This window comes from Chiloscyllium punctatum, chromosome 27, assembly GCF_047496795.1.
Source record: "Chiloscyllium punctatum isolate Juve2018m chromosome 27, sChiPun1.3, whole genome shotgun sequence".
Lineage (NCBI taxonomy): Eukaryota > Metazoa > Chordata > Chondrichthyes > Orectolobiformes > Hemiscylliidae > Chiloscyllium > Chiloscyllium punctatum.
The window spans coordinates 35,688,873-35,705,360 of record NC_092765.1 but is presented as its reverse complement, the minus strand read 5'-3'; the positions used below and the strand labels follow the sequence as shown (position 1 = coordinate 35,705,360).

Genomic DNA, 16,488 nt, shown 5'->3' with positions numbered 1-16,488 from the left:
TACCAGACTATTGCCTCTCATTTAATTCATAATGAGGAGAAAGGAATTAACGTATTGAGCAAGTTGGGCCTAAGTCCATTGGAGTTTAGAAGAGTGAGAGATAATCTTATTGAAATTTATAAATCTGGAGGAGACCTAATGAGGGGATGACAGAGCTAGAGTTTGTTTTAAGAAAGAATTGGAGATGGAGGACATATTTACTTTCTCTCAGAGGATTGGTTGTGTGTGGAGTGCAGTGAAACCTGGGCCTTTGGATTTATTAAAAGACTGATTAGATCAAATTTTGATAGACAAGAGTGTTATCAGGAAAGCAGAGCTGAAACCATAACCAGATCAGCCATGATCTTCGATGAACAGTGGAGCAAGCTACAAAGGCTGCTTGCTTACCTCAGTCTGAAGTCTCGTATTTGAACCTGTTTCCAATAGGACAGGAAAATTCATTCCTGTGAACATGCTACTGTTCATTGCACACACAAAAAGTTTTCCTCCAATGACACTGTTGTTACATTATGCATGGCCTGGGAACATTGGGGAATTTTCCAACATTTCCAAGTTGTATTCTCAAAATACAAGTTTTAGCACGGTGGAGAATGGTCACGATCCTTGCTTCTAAGATAATTGTCTTCCAGAATTTTCTTTGACAGAAGGTTAAAAGATTGCTCATCTCCTGACATTAATGGGTCCACACAGAATGTTTATTTCCTATTGCACTTACAAAATGGCAGAAAAATTGCAGGACAGTAGTTTGCCATCGTTCATAAATGACTAAAGCAGTCAGCCTGGCTTTAGAGAAACAAAAACAGATGGGTGGACAATTGGTCAATGATAGGACTGTAATAGGTATCGAGCCACCAAAAAGTTCATTGCTCTAAAAATGTTTAATTGAAATGGTTAACTTGTCCCTTAAGTTATTCTCAAGTAACAAATTGCAGACTGGAATTATTCCTTAGACAGTTGACTAAGAAACTACAAAGTCATTTTTTAAAATTGTTTTTTTTTAATGAAGACCATTAGAAGTTGGATATGATTTGCAACATACTATTTGTTTCTTGTATGTGCAGAATAGGAATTAAATAGGGAAAGTCAATTCTTAACCAGGAGAACAAAAATTCAGAGAATTAGTGAAGATATAATTGAGTGATTACCATTGATTTCAATGTGCAGAATCATAAGTAGTTTCAGTGATGGTTACCTATACAGACTCGAATCATTTCTGCTCTACAATTATGATACGCCTTTCACTCCTGAAGATTGGGCACACGCTAAGGGGAGGGGAGGGGAGAGGCATTGATCTGTGAGTAAAAAATATAAGATTAAATGAAATAATGTTGCACCATCTAGTGCAAGATTATGAATAGAACACAGAAAGCCAAAGCGAATTTCAAAATAAGGAAAATTGTTAATAAAAAAAAGTCTGTTTATTGTTTGGAAGCATGATGACTGCACACATGCAACTCACACAGCAGTGCTGTGGGACTTTGAAGATGGCGTTACTTTGTCAGTGATAGTTTTATGATAACCCTGCCCGGTACACTGTGGGAGAACGTGAACAAAGGCTAAAAGCAAACATTGAATGGTCAGGACTTAGTTAGCAATATTCTCCCCTTCCTCCTTTTCCCATTCACTCAGCCAGCAAAGTAAAGTTTGGTTAACTGTTAAAATGTTACCCAGTTAAAGATGAACATACATGTAATTCTAGCTTTTTAAATGGGCCAGGTTCATAGAATCGTAGGGATATACAGCACAGAAACAGACCTTTTGGTTCAATTTGTCCATGCTGACCAGATATTCTAAATAAATTTAGTCCCATTTGCCAGCATTTGGCCCATATCCCTCTAAACCATTCCATTCATATAACCATCCAGATGCCTTTTAAATGCTGTAATTGTACCAGCCTCCACCACTTCCTCTGGCAGCTCATTCCCTACACACGCCACCCTCTGTGTGAAAAGGTTGCCCCTTAGATGCCTTTTAAACTTTTCCCCTCGCACCTTAAACCTATGCCCTCCAGTTTTTGACTCCCCCACCCTAGGGAAAGGACCTTGTCTATTTACTGTATCCATGTCCAAATGATTTTATAAACCTCTGTAAGGTCACCCCTTCGTCTCCGATGCTCCGGGAAAATATCCCCACTCTATTCAGTCTTTCCTGATACCTCAAACCCTCCAACCCTGGCAACATCCTCATTTTTTAACTGAGAAGCTTGTGCATTCCAGTTGTGAAGGTTTCACATTTTGATGATATTAAACGTAAAGGCTGTTCATTTATATTCATAAAGTTAATTTCAACTCTCCACTATGTGCTATTATGCGCAATTGTTGGACTTCAGTGATGGATATAGACTACACTTGTCTTCCATAAGGGGAGATGTTCTTTATCAGAACTAAATAGTGTTTTTGGTGGAAACTGTTGATTATGGAACCTGCATCATGAGGGAGTAGGGGCTAGTATCTCACTATTTTATCACAGCAAAGTGCATACACAGATGCACAATGCATGTTCTGTTTATAAATGGAGTATATTATACTATTTTTTCCAACTGAAGTGTTGAAGTAAGTTTCAAGTGAAAGTAATATGGTGAGGAAGAGATATTATCTTTCATCATTACATTCAAAAACAAGGTAGTTATAACATTTTTAACTACGTCTTTATGCTTTAGGAGGATTCCCACTCCGAGTGGTTCATTTTAAATGTAATCTAGTTAAAACAATAGTTGCTCCTTGCCCTGCCTCACTGCTTAGTCAAAATATTTAGCATTTGTAACTTTCCAGTCTGATGAAAGGTCTGAAGCATATACCTCTATTTGTTTCCATCAAATGCATCCTGTGCTGCTGAATATTTCCAGCATTTTCTGTTTGTGTTTCAAATTTCAAGTAATTGCAGTATTTTACCTCAATATTAATTTCAAATAGCATCAGGTCATTGAATTTTATGCTCAGCACAATGTCGTGGGCTGTGCTGTACTGTTCCATGTTCTATCCCTGTCAGAATGGAAAGTCATGGAGCTGAAATCAAGTCGCACCCATTACTAGGCAGCTGGTGTTCATTCCATTGATTTTCATCATCAGGATTTTGAAAATGGGCACCCTGAAGGTACACAGGGGCTGAGATCGAGAAAGTAATGTGCAAAATTTAGAATGTGATTTTCAATGGAAAAAGTAACAGAAAGTTCATGTAAACACGTACTTACACATTTAAAATCAGCCCTTAACCCTGCTTGAATCCAAATTGAGCTCAACACATGTTAAACTGACACAGAGCTTTAGTAAAACACAGATGCTGCACTCTATGAGAAGCAATTTCAATTGCAATACACAATACAATGAAATTGACAGACTGGGTAGATTGCATTGCAAGACAACTTGTGGATTTGAATCTAATAGAGGAGGTAAATTTGCAAAAGTAATAAGGAAGCTATAGTAATCTGTTGGCACATGTTGACATAGCGGAACAAGGTGGAAACCTGAAAAAATGCCAGTGGCCTAAAGTAATGTTGTTTACTGTGCACAATAGAGTATTGAGAAGGAACAGGAAAACTCATGTACCTAATTATAACAATACTTGATGTCATTGGGCTTGGAGCAAAACATTTGAACATCCATCTAATTGGAGTTTGAGTCAGGGACTACAGCTCATTGAAACTTTGTCTGAACTGCCTCACTACAAAATTCACAATCATATCTGTACTGACTAGAAGTGGAAGCAACCTATTGAGCAGAAAATGAGTTTTTGGAAACCCACCATCGAGCAGGGAAATAACTTAATGCTGTAAATTGATGAGTGAAAATTTCCAATCAGGTGTGTGTATATTGAAGTTTTAAACAACGAGAGAACAACATTTCCTTTTGTCAAAGTTTGTCCAAATATGACAGATTCCACACAGAATGTTTGCTTCCTAGCATACTTGCAAGATTGCAGAAGAATTGCAAGACATCAGTTTACCCATGGTCCATAAATTACTTCAGCAGTCCTGTAGGGAAACAAAAACAGATGGGTGGACAAGTGGTAAGTGGTGGGGCCATAATAATTAGCTCACCTCACAAAAGTTCATCTTTGAAAATGTTGAATTGAAAGGATTAACTTACTTTTTGAAGTTTGTTGTATCAGACACATGCGTCCACATTTAGAAAAAGAGAGTGAAATCAAAGAGTTCGAGAGCTGGATTCTCTGTTTCAAGGGGAAGTTGCTCAACTTGTGTGTCTGCATCCTGTGGGTTGAACTGAATATTGCTGATCTTCTTTCTTAGGCTTTGAAGCTAAAAGCTATTGGCCTGTGGTTTACGCAAACCAGGCTAATGTCAGGCTGCTGCACATGTGCGTGGCCTTTGACAATCTGATTCTCATCCCAGAGGAGGCAAGGGTCCCATTTAAATTAAGCTGCTATGAATCTGACATTGATAGACAATCTGTCATTGAATATTCACAACTTATAGATAACAAGAAGACTTTGAGGTCCACACTTCTGCCAGTGTTGAGGAAATGATCTAAACCTTGACTGAAATGTCTCAGCTCTGTTGCTTGGCGCAATGGAGAATGTTTCATGCTTCGGTCATGCCAGCTGTCACAATGAGAATACTGAGAAAAGGATTATCTTTTTTAAAAAGTCTCTCCTTAAAGTTGTAAGTTATAAACAATTGAATCCTTCCAGCAGATGACATAGCAGTATAACATGGTAACAAAGGTGAAATTGCATATCAGTGATTCTGTTATCTCTTATGTTGTGAAGAATTGACAGCTTCTTTCTATCCTCTTTAGACTGGGATCCAGTGTGCAGTTCTCATGTGATGACGGCTATGAATTGCAAGGGTCTAAAAGCATCACCTGTATGAGAATGTCTGACTTATTCGCAGCTTGGAGTGATCACAGACCATTCTGCCGAGGTGAGAAATTACTGACAGTTACTATGCTGCAACAGATGACTGGCTTTCACCTTCACAGTTGTTCAGCACCATTATTCTTCTTCTTTGCTTCATTCTGTGACTTGATGCGTCCTTCATGTCAACACATGATTGAGGGAGTGGGGACTGAGTGAAAAACTAATCATTTTGAGTAGATAGGTGGCCATAGGAAAATAACTGCAAAAGCGATTTTATTTCCAAAGTTGTCAAAAAATAGCATTTGAGCAAGTATGTTTGTGAATAGCTTCTAATTAGCTGTACTTAAATGTTATGACAATTTGCGTTATGTTTTGATGTTTGTCTAGATACTTTTGATAATTGTACACCCAAGCAACAAGATGCTAATACAAAAAACAATGATATGTTTTATTTTAGCTTTGACAGAATAGTATAATAGCCACAACTGTAACACACGCAAATAACATTTTGAAATTTAGATTGGATTACAGCATGGACACAGGCCCTTCAGCCCAACAAGTCCACACCGACCCACACCGACCCACACCCCTAACCTAACACTACGGGCAATTTAGCATGGCCAATTCACCTGACCTGCACATCTTTGGACTGTGGAAGGAAACTGGAGCACCCGGAGGAAACCCATGCAGACACGGGGAGAATGTGCAAACTCCACACAGTCAGTCGCCTGAGGCGGGAATTGAACCCAGGTCTCTGGCGCTGTGAGGCAACAGTGCTAACCACTGTGCCACCGTGCCGCCCAATATCCAAGGTCTTGTTTAGACACTGCATTTTGAGCAAGAGATGGAGGTAGTGTCTCTTTCATGAACCTTAGAATTATCCAATAATTTGAATTTTGCATCAAAGTGGAATTATAGTGCTCAAAAATAGATTAAGTTGCCACCTTGGATTAAGTGACATTGAAGTAAAAAGGACAGCAGGATACACAATTGATGATTGTTTGTCATGTGTATGTGTGAGTATGTAACATATATGCATGTATGTATTTGTAGCAACTGAATCTATGCCATATTTTTACAACAAAACAGTAACTTTCTCCCTGTGGAAAAACAAGACCTTGATTCATCCAATTTTCACATGAATGATATTAGAAGAAATGTATTCATTCACGGGATGAAGCTGTCACTGGCTAGGCCAACATTTATTGTCCATCTCAAAGGGTAGTTAAGAATCAAATACATTGTTGTGGATCTGGAGTCACACATAGTGGAGACCAGGTAAGGATGGCATTTGTTGAGAGTGTGTTGCTGGAAAAGCACACCAGGTCAGGCAAAATCCAAGGATCAGGAAAATCGACATTTCGGGCTGGAGCCCTTCATCAGGAATGAGGCTGGAAGCCTCGAGGATGGAGAAATAAATGGGAGGGAGGTGGGGCTGGGGAGAACCTTCTCGCTCAGCACCATCCTCATGACCTGCTCCACCTGTCAATCTTCCTTCCCACCTATGCACTCCACCCTCTTCTCTGACCTATCACCTTTATCTCACCTTCATCCACCTATTGCACTCTCAGCGACCTTCTCCCCATACCCACCACCCTCCCATTTATCTGAAACGTCGATTTTCCTGCAACTTGGATACTGCCTGACCTGCTGTGCATTTCCCGCAACATACTCTCAACTCTGATCTCCAGCATCTGCTCATCTCACTTTCTCCTAGTTGATTTCAACCTTACTGTAAAGCCTCTTCCAAGGATGCCCACCTTGAAGAAGTTCTCCTCCTATATCTACAAAGATCTCATTGAGTCCCTCTCTCACTGTACTCTCCAAGTCCTCTCTTCTGCCCTGAAGCTCTTCAACCGTGTCCTCAAGCAGACTCGCTACCACAGGCACATGTCCTGCCTCAGCACCTGCCTACGGAACCACATGATTCCACATGAACTCTGGACCACATTCAGACAAACCCAGTTTGGACCTGAACAGGATACCCAGTGCACATTACAAATCTGAAACCTTCAACAGCAATTCCAAAGCATGCTCAGCTATCTTCTCCCCAGCCCCACCCCCTTCCCATTTATCTCTCCATACCCGAGGCTCCCAGTCTCATTCCTGATGAAGATTCTAGCCCAAAATATAGATTTTCCTGTTCCTTGGATGCTGCCTGACCTGCTGTGCTTTTCCAGCAACACACTCTCAACTCTGACATCTAGCATCTGCAGACCTCACTGTCTCCTAAGGATGGCATTTTCCTACTCTGAAGAACAAGTGTGAACTGATGGGATTTTCCAACAATGGACAGTGGTCATTATTAGAGTCTTCATTACAGATTTTTGTTGAATTAAAAGTTCCACCACAGCAGGAAGAAGAAGGGTTACACCCAAAATGTCAACTTCTCCACCTCCTGATGCTGCCTGGCCTGCTGTGTTCTTCCAGCCTCCTGCTTGTCTACTATTTTTATTAATAGATTTGGTTCTGCCTATTGCAATAGCCACTTTGTTTGCTCTGATTCAATATATTAAAATCTGGATAGCAGGAATACGTGAAGGGAAACCAGCAAAATTGGAACGTGTTCAGTTTCTCTTTACCAAAGCCCCTCATCAAAGTTACTGACAGAGAAGAAATGGTAACTGACTTTAATTTTCTTTTACTGCCCACAATGAAATTTCCATTTTTTTTCTGTAAGTGATACTTGAAGTCTGTGAATAGACCAGGAGAGATTTGTTTTATTCACACCACAGGCGCTGATTCAGCTCATGTAGAGTACCTGGAGGGATAATCACAGATGGCCTCGTTTTTGGCAGGATGAAATGCAGCTACAAGTTGTAAAATTCACAAACCAACAGGAACATTAAGTTGAATTGGAAAAATGAAAATGGGGAAATTGCTTGTCAGTGAGATGAGAATGCAAATGTTGCTTGTTTCTTTTTTGGTACATGTCTATGCTTTTCAGCACCACTGTTCTAAAAGCCACTCTCTTTTGCACACAGACTGAAGCCTCCTCTTTGTCTTTCATTTTATTGAGCCTTATGGGTGAACTATATAGAACATGAAGCATTAGTGGTTTCTGTGGAGTGATTTTTGGGAGGATTCGATTATCATAACCATTTTTATTCAGCGCTGAGTGTACAATATTATAATTTTGTAATTAAACAATACAGAACTAGAAAAAAAAATCCATCTTGTCAGTTCCCAAGGGTAAAATCATATCCTTCCTTTGAGAACAACTACCGATGTGTTCAGTACTCAATGTAGAGTATGAGATTTGTTTTACTGGGTGGAAGTTCATGAGCTGCATACCAGTGATTTCCCTGGATCTGTTTTCTGCACAGCATTGCAGAATCACTTGTTCATACACTTCTATAACCTTTATGCACACTTCTCCAAATAAGCTAACTGTCCAGTTCAAGCTTTAACCTCCAAGCTTTAACCTTTAGACAGTCTGTGTTGCATAGATCCTCATCCCTATGTGAAGTAGATGAATTAAACTACTCATTTTCCCAGAATTGAATGGCCTGTTTCCACACAGTATGGATTCTATGATTCTAAGATTTTCAGAATTTTAGGTCAAAACATTTGGGCATGCAGTTTATCCCTATATCTTGGAGCTAACAAACTCTGATTTGGTTTCTGCTGATGTACCTGTGCTCCAGCGTAAACTTTTCCATCTTTAAAAACAATTCTATGTGTCGTTCGGATCTAAATTCAAGTGTTAGTTTAATTTGCCTCCTCTTTTCAATCTTGAAAATCTGATTGACTCTATCGTTATCACTGACTTTCTTGTAAGAAGTTATCACAAGTTAGAATTATACTACTTTACTCACTGGATCAGAAAAAGAACTCCCATCAAATCCCTCTAAATTAGTTCATATTTTGGGTGTTATTTGCCCTAGTACAAGGCTGCAGATGTAGTAATTGCTAAGAGGACAAAGATTTAATGAGATTGATGTCATCTTTTATTGTAGAAGTTGACACCATATTGCCATTGCTTTGGAAAATGTATCAATTCTGTTTTTTTTGCCAAGTTGCCAACTGGTTTAGTTGCACGTGGAATGTACTTCTTGTCTTTCAACAGAGATGAAATTTACCACAATTGAGTATATCTGACATTAATGATACCCTACAGTACAGTGGCATGGTGGTTCTGTGGTCAGCACTGCTATCTCCTAGTGCCGGGACCTGGGTTCAATTCCACCCCTGGGTGACCATATTTGTGTGGATTTTGCACATTCTCCCTTGGTCTCTGTTGGTTTCCTCTGGGTGCTCCGGATTCTTCCCACAGTCCAAAGATGTTCAGGTTAGGTGGATTGGCTGTGCTAAATTGCCCATGATGTCCAGGAATGTACAGACTAGGTGGGTTAGCCAAGGGGAATGCAGGGCTACAGGTATAGGGTCAGGGGAGTGCGTCTGGATGGGCCGCTCTTCGGAAGGTCGGTGTGGACTTGATGGGCTAAATGGCCTGTTTCCACACTGTTGTAAGGATTCCATGATATTTTTAATGGCATCAAGGCCTCCTACCAGCATCAATTGTTTTTCATGTATTTTTAGCACAAATTCTATTATTCTCAACTGTTTCTCCCTCTTTTGTTGCAGCTCGAGTATGCGGTGCCCACCTGAGTGGTCCCACTGGAGTTATTTCATCCCCTAATTTCCCTGTGCAATATGATAGTGATGCACACTGTGTGTGGGTGATCACTGCCTCTGATCCAGACAAGGTAAACTACTTCCTTTCCTTGCAATCAAGTTTACCATAGCTCTCAAATCTTAATTGCATCGTCCTTGTGCCCAATCCATTAACAATTCACATGAGAAGCTGCTTGATGACAGGCTGATATTCAGGATACATTTTGCCAGAAGGAATTATGTTTCCTTAAAATTTAGTGACAGTTTAAAAAGTTGAAGAAGATGTAAACAGCTTATAGTTGGTAGTGACAAAGTTAATTCAAAATTCCATTTAGTTTTTTGTTCTTGGAATATAAAGAAATGCAAAAACGATTTCCTTCCCCAAAGACCTTGCTTTCTCGATCCATTACTGTTGAGAACAATGACTTGCATTTTTATGAACCTTTCATGAGCTCAGAATGTTCTAAAGTGTTTTATAACCAATTATGTACTTTTTGATAAGTTCACTCACTGTTGGAATATTGGAAATGCAGCAGTCAATTCTACTCCAAGCTTTCCACTGGGAGCAATGACTCAAGACAGTGTTGGATTGGCAGGGGTAGGTTCAGCAGTGGGGGATGTCAAATCTGGTGGGATGGGGGGGGGGTGGTGTCAGGGGATGGGAGGGTGCGTCTGTAGATATGGAGGAAGTAATCAGTGTTCTCCGGAGGATCTGATCAACAGTGACCCAGGTGTCAAGCAGGTTTTTAATCCTCAAGCATCTTCTGAGTAACTCTGAACCAAATGCACACGAGAATCTCTGACTGTCGAGGACTTTTTCAAAGACTTCCAGAAACCAAATGCAGGGTAATTGCTCTGAAGAAGTTTCAGTTTCCCGGTTACTTAATGTGAAGCTAACTTTCTGCATGGTCCCAATGTGCAAAGCCAGTCTACATTGCTGCATCAGTATCTGACCATCCATATTAATAGCTACTGTATTCATAGCCAGCTAATCGATTTCAGTGGTTTTGGGTGAGGGAAAGTAGGGACAGGACAGTAGGGAGAACCTGTTACCTGTGCAACATTTCATGTTCATCTGAGAGGGCAGATAAGACTTTGTTTCACAAAACATTTGAAGAAACAGCACCTCCAACAGTACAGAACTGAAGTGACAGCCAAGATTATACATTTTCCTAAAGTGCATATTCATCTATAAATTCCAAATACAATTCACACATCATGATTGTAAATTATATCATCTAGACATTATGCTATTTTTTACCACAGCCTCTGTGTTTTGCCATTGTTCAAGCTCCTTTTCTCAGTCTGTAAGTATATTGACTGTGAGTGCGAAATTGTTTTATGACTATACAATTTGTTCAGAAATCTGTTAAGTGACAGTTAGTTGCTAATGGTACAGAGCTTGAATATTGCTGAAAAAGTACAGTTGTTGCATGCTGCTACTTTGCAGTATCAGCACCGATTGTGTTTACTGCTAATTGGATGCTGCCGTCAATCCAAAAAAGACCTCTACCTATCAATGAAATTATTAATTTAGTACCTGATTTTCATTGCCAGTTTTATACTCAGTACATAGACAATACATCACTTGGTACCAATCGGCATGGCTCTTTTCGTATTTGCAGCAGAGTAGATATTGACTGTACCTAACTTGCCTGGGCTTGCAAAACTCAAAACAATATCCAACATTCAGTGTAATGCTATGATTAAACAACATTAACAGAAAAATCCTGAATATGCTGTGAATGACACTACCGATTTGGCTGTTTGTAATTGTTAACAAGTCAGCCAGTACTTGCAAACTGAAAACACAGTGTCCGATATTAGGTGTGATTCTGAATTCAGACAATATTTGCTAAATAATCCCAAATGTGCTACAGATTTTACTGTTAAGCAATTACAGTGTAGTGCACTTGTGCATATTGGAAACCACATTTATTCATGCACAGTGCCCCGTTTTGTGCAGACTGAAAAAATATTTACACACATTGTGTCTATTTCATCTTAAAGAGTAGGGTTCGGCCACTCTCAGTTCATTACTTAAGGCACTGCCTTGCCTAACCAAAGTTAACTTGTCTGATTCAAACTTAACAAAGCATGGCAGTTAACCAACAGTCATTATCTAACATCATTCTCTACCAAGCTTTTGTCTGCCTGACTATTTGACTTGCTTCCCTTATCTAGTGTACTCACCTCAGTCTTTTGGTTTGCTCAGTATCACTTTGACTCCCCACTCTGATCCCCCCACACCTTCTCCCATTTTAAAGTCTCCCAAGTAGCGCTAGCAAGTCTCTCAGCAAGAATATTGATCCCCTTCCAATTCACGTGGAACCTGTCTCCCTTGTACAGGCTATTTCTACCCCTAAAGAGATCCCAAAGATCCAAAAATGTGAATCATTGCCCCCTGCACGAGCTCTTCAGCCATGCATTCATCTCCTCTATCCTCTTATCCCTACTGTCACTAGCATTTGACACCAGTAGTAATCCAGAAATGACCACCCTTGAGGCCCTACTTTTCAACCTCAAGCTTAGTTTCCTATATTCTCTTTGCAGAGCCTCATCCCTTTCCCAGGTATGTTGTTGGTGACCCCTGCTGGTCACACTCTCATTTCAGAATATTCTGCACCTCTCTGAGACATCCTCAACCCTGGTACCAGAGTGGCAACACACCATCCTTATGTCTCACAGATAGCTGCAGAAACATCTGTCTGTGCCCCTGACTGGAGAGTCCCCTATTATAATCATTTGCTTGGAACCTGACATACCAGTCACTACAGTGGACCCAGTCACAATACCAGAAACCTAGCTGTCAGCACTATACTCCCTGAGAGCTCACACTTCCCCCCCCCCCACCCCCACCCCCACTTCTCCCTCACTGTACAATATCCAAAACAGCATAGTTGTTTGAGTTGGGGATACCCACAGGAGATTCCTCCACCACCTGGTTACCTATTCTACCATTCATAACAGTCAACCATCTACCTGGGTGTATCATCAATTTTATATCTATTGAAACTGCCATCCATCACACCCTTGTGCACTTGTTAACTCCTCACTGCCTTTAACTGCTGCTCCAACTGATCCATGCAGTCCAATAGAGTTTGCAACCAAACATACTTACTGCAGACATGGTCTTTTGGAACAAACAAATTCTTCCTGATCTCCCACATCTGACAGGAAGAGCACATCACCTGACTAAAATCCATTTCTACCCCTTTAACAATCAACAGCCTCAGGAGTTATTGAAAAACAAACACAAAATGCAGCATTAGCACAGTCTTACTACTCAAAAACACTGCTCTGGGATAACGTACTACCAATCCTTAAAATTAAAAGACAGTCAAGAGACAGTACAAACATAGGAAAAAAAACCCTCACCTTACTGTTATAGATTTCCATTAATAGACATTAACATTTAGAAGTTTTCTAAGTCTTAAAAATCAAAAACTTAGCTGATTTTTATTCTTCATAGGATGTGGGCATCACTGGCTAGTCCAGCATTTATTATCCATCTCTAACTGCTCAGAGAGCAGCCAAGAGCCAATGTTATTGCTGAGAGTCGGGAAGTACAAGTAGGCCAGACCATGTAGGGATGGCAGATTTTATTCCCAAAAGGAAATAGTAAACAAGGTTTTCTTTTAATGATAGTAGACAATGTTTATGTGTTCGAGAGTGTGGTGTTGGAAAAGCACCACAGTCTGACCTGCTGTGCATTTCCAGTGCCACACTTTTCGACATTTATTCTGGTCTTGGCCAATGTTTCCACATAAACATTACCCATTCACTCCCTTCTCACCCATCGTCCCTCTCTCTCAACACACACTCTCACACACTCCCTCTTGTTTGTTTTGTACCATTAATTTTGTACCATTCCTTTCGATAGTGAAGCTATTTAAATCACTTCTTCACATCTTCCGTTAGATACAGTACTGAATTATCTGAAATGATCTGGATGAAATTGAGCTGTAAACAATCAAAAATGAAATAGGCATACACTATATTGACAGACAGTCTGTGGGGCATTTTTAAATATTTTTATTTTGTTCAACTAAACTGGTAGCTTTGTAGGGTTTTGACTTTAATGTAGCATTTGAATCACTTTGATCAATTACTGTGAAAATATTTTGTTGTCACTTTCATTGAACAAAATAAACTGTTCCTTTGTCACTGGCTTTAACTGCTGCTCCAACTGATCCATGTAGTCCAATAGAGTTTACAACCAAACACACTTCCTGTAGACATAGTCTCCAGGAACATTCAAATTCTTCTTGATCTCCCACATCTGGCAGGTTGTTTTTCACTGGCTACAAACTTCAGTTGTCGCTCGAAAGTTGTCTGCCTCTTTTTGAAATGTTCATTAATATCCATTAATCCATTAATCCACTTGCAAAAGTGATTTACTGGCAGTCCCATGGTTACAGTCAGTTTTCTAAGCTTTCTATCATCTCTATGATACAAGTGACCTACATATACCAATTAATTGGTATTACACAACACTGCAGAGCTATTTGTGCATTTTTAAAAAATGTTTCACATCCTGTCATTACCAATTTTGACAGAAACTATTTGAATTCACCTTGTTACTTTAGTTACACCAGGGAGTCCAATATCTCAACTTGGCAATATTCTTCATTACTGGAAACACAATGACTTCCTGTTTTATGATTAGTATGTGTACTATAACACTTTTTAATACATTATAAATTCATGAGATCTCATTAAGAATTATTTCAGATTTCCAAAATGTGTCTTATTTTGCTTAGGTTATAGTTTGATGACAAGATTTAGCATTTTCTGGTTAGTAATGCAAAACTTTCTCAGTTTTCTATTTGTCTCATGTTTTATTTTTAATTCTTTGTTGCTTAATATGTTAATGGGGAGGGAGGGCTGCAGATTCCTGAAATACTGAGGCCAGTTCTGGAGCTTATAGCTCATAAGGAGGCAAGGTTTGGCATCAAAAACTGAAGTTCCATTGATGGCAAAAGAAACAGAAGTTTAAGTAATGAAAAAGGGCTTATGGCAAATGCCAGATACATTGGTCATCCCAGTGTTTAAAAGATATTCATGATTTAAAGGTATACACTTAGGCCATATATTTTCAGTGCATTGTACATGTTTTTCATGCCTATTCACCCAAAATTGGCCAATTCAACACAATTTCAGGTTCAAATTATTTCTACGGCAAATGAACTTTCTGCAATCTTTTGTCCTTGCATGAAATACATTGCACTTGAGGCCAGCCCGACCAATACAACTGGGAATGACCATGATCAAATTAATTGTTGTTACAAATTTCTGTCCATTATGGCACTTTACTGGAGGCTCTTATTTTTTTTGATTTGAAAAACATTAATGGGTACATTGTAAAGGCTTTTAACGTTTTAAAATACATTTCCATTTATCTAAGGAACTGATGCCATTTGCAAATTAAACTGGTAAATTGTCTGTACAGATGTTTTTGAAAGTAATTTTCAGTTATTTGAAATTAAATTACTCAAAACATTTGAAGTCAACAATGAGTAAAAATGTGTTTTTCTTTATTTATGCAAATCATATTTTAAGCTCCACCAGTAGAGTTACACAAGACTTCAATATACTGAGGATTATGTGTTTATGTTAAAAAAAGGTACATTCTAAAGTACTTTGCAGTTGCACTAGTTAAGGCAGGGCTCGTTCTTTACTAATAAGCAAGGGAGTTGGAACAGAAACTGCATTAAAAAAAACTCACTTTAGAAAGTAAGCACAATTTTATTCATAGTCTATGCTTGGATTGCTACTTATGTGCCCAAAGCAGAAACTCCTGACCACAACAGATTAAATCAAAAACATTGGTCTCTGAGAATTATTTTTCGAGAGTAGTTCAGTATCATTTGTTCTTTACTTGATTGGCCTTTGCCTCTGGACCTCAGCTGCTTAATGAAGGGTAACACTGAACTGCAAAAAAGACAAATAATCTTTGTTAGAAAGTGATTAAGCAGATTATAATGTAACATCAGTGCTTTCACTTGACTGATACCTCATTAGATTCTGATTTGTTTCAACAAACTGAAGTCAAAATTTCAAAACAAGTCAGGGAAAAAAATAATTTGTAAAGATCAGTAAATACTGTTGAATCAGGCTCTCATTATACTGTCTGTCAGTGGAGGCTGAAGGCTGAAATTCATTAGCAGTTAGTACATGCTCCAGCAGTAATGCAGTCTTCCCTCAAGGAAAACTGGAGAGAGACAAGATCATACTATTCCAATGTTTGTTACTTGGTTGCTCCCTGACAAGTTTGTTGCCTTTAAAATTTCACAATTGAAGAGTTGTCTGGTGCCTTTAGAGGAAACATCTGTTAAATTACTGTTAAAGCACAACAACATTCTCCCTGCAGTCTGAACCCTTCATTTCGGTAGCAGGTATTGTAGGAGATCTTGTATTTTACACTCGGTATGTCATGTGAGTTAATGCATAGCTCACAGTGGTTTACAAGGCATTGACATGATTAGGGACTCAAATCTTCAACTGATCCACAAAATCAAGTCTCAAATGGTCAGTCACCATCACCAGAGATTTGGGAAGCTCTCAGAATATATCCTACTGGTCTATTAAGAAGGTATACCAGTGGAGATTTTCAAGTTGCTTCACCAGGTATAAGTTAGCATTGCCGATAAAATACACAGTTTAGAAGATGCTTGATTTTCATTTCCAATGAACAAATTATGATTAGTTGAAAATCAAGCTTGACAAAGTATTTGTGAATATATTCCTTAAATATGGAATAATATGAGGAGGGATGGAGAGAGTGTTCTTTAAGAAAATATTCCACTCTCACACCTGAGCTTTCAGCATTGTTCAAGTCCCACTCTCGTACTTGAGCAGAAATATCAAGGTTAACATTCCTTAATGTTGAAGGAATATTTCAGTGTCAGATGTGCCACCTGTCAGAAGAGATGTGAAACCAAGGCTCCCTCTACCTCCACAGGTAGATGTATGGGAGTTAGCTGTGCATGGTGTCCAGATTAATACCTACCCCTCAATCAAGATCACAAAAACAACTTCTCGTTATTGCATTGC

The 16,488-nt window shown here is 39.2% G+C and overlaps 1 protein-coding gene across 1 annotated transcript in view; it reads left to right on the top strand.

The window, feature by feature from the left end:
- csmd2 (CUB and Sushi multiple domains 2) overlaps positions 1-16,488 on the top strand; it is a 602,495-nt gene that overhangs the window by 74,389 nt on the left and 511,618 nt on the right. Inside the window, exons 4-5 of the mRNA XM_072548527.1 lie at positions 4,755-4,879; positions 9,403-9,524. Of these exons, the coding sequence (XP_072404628.1) occupies positions 4,755-4,879; positions 9,403-9,524 (247 nt within the window). The remainder of the gene's footprint in view (positions 1-4,754; positions 4,880-9,402; positions 9,525-16,488) is intronic.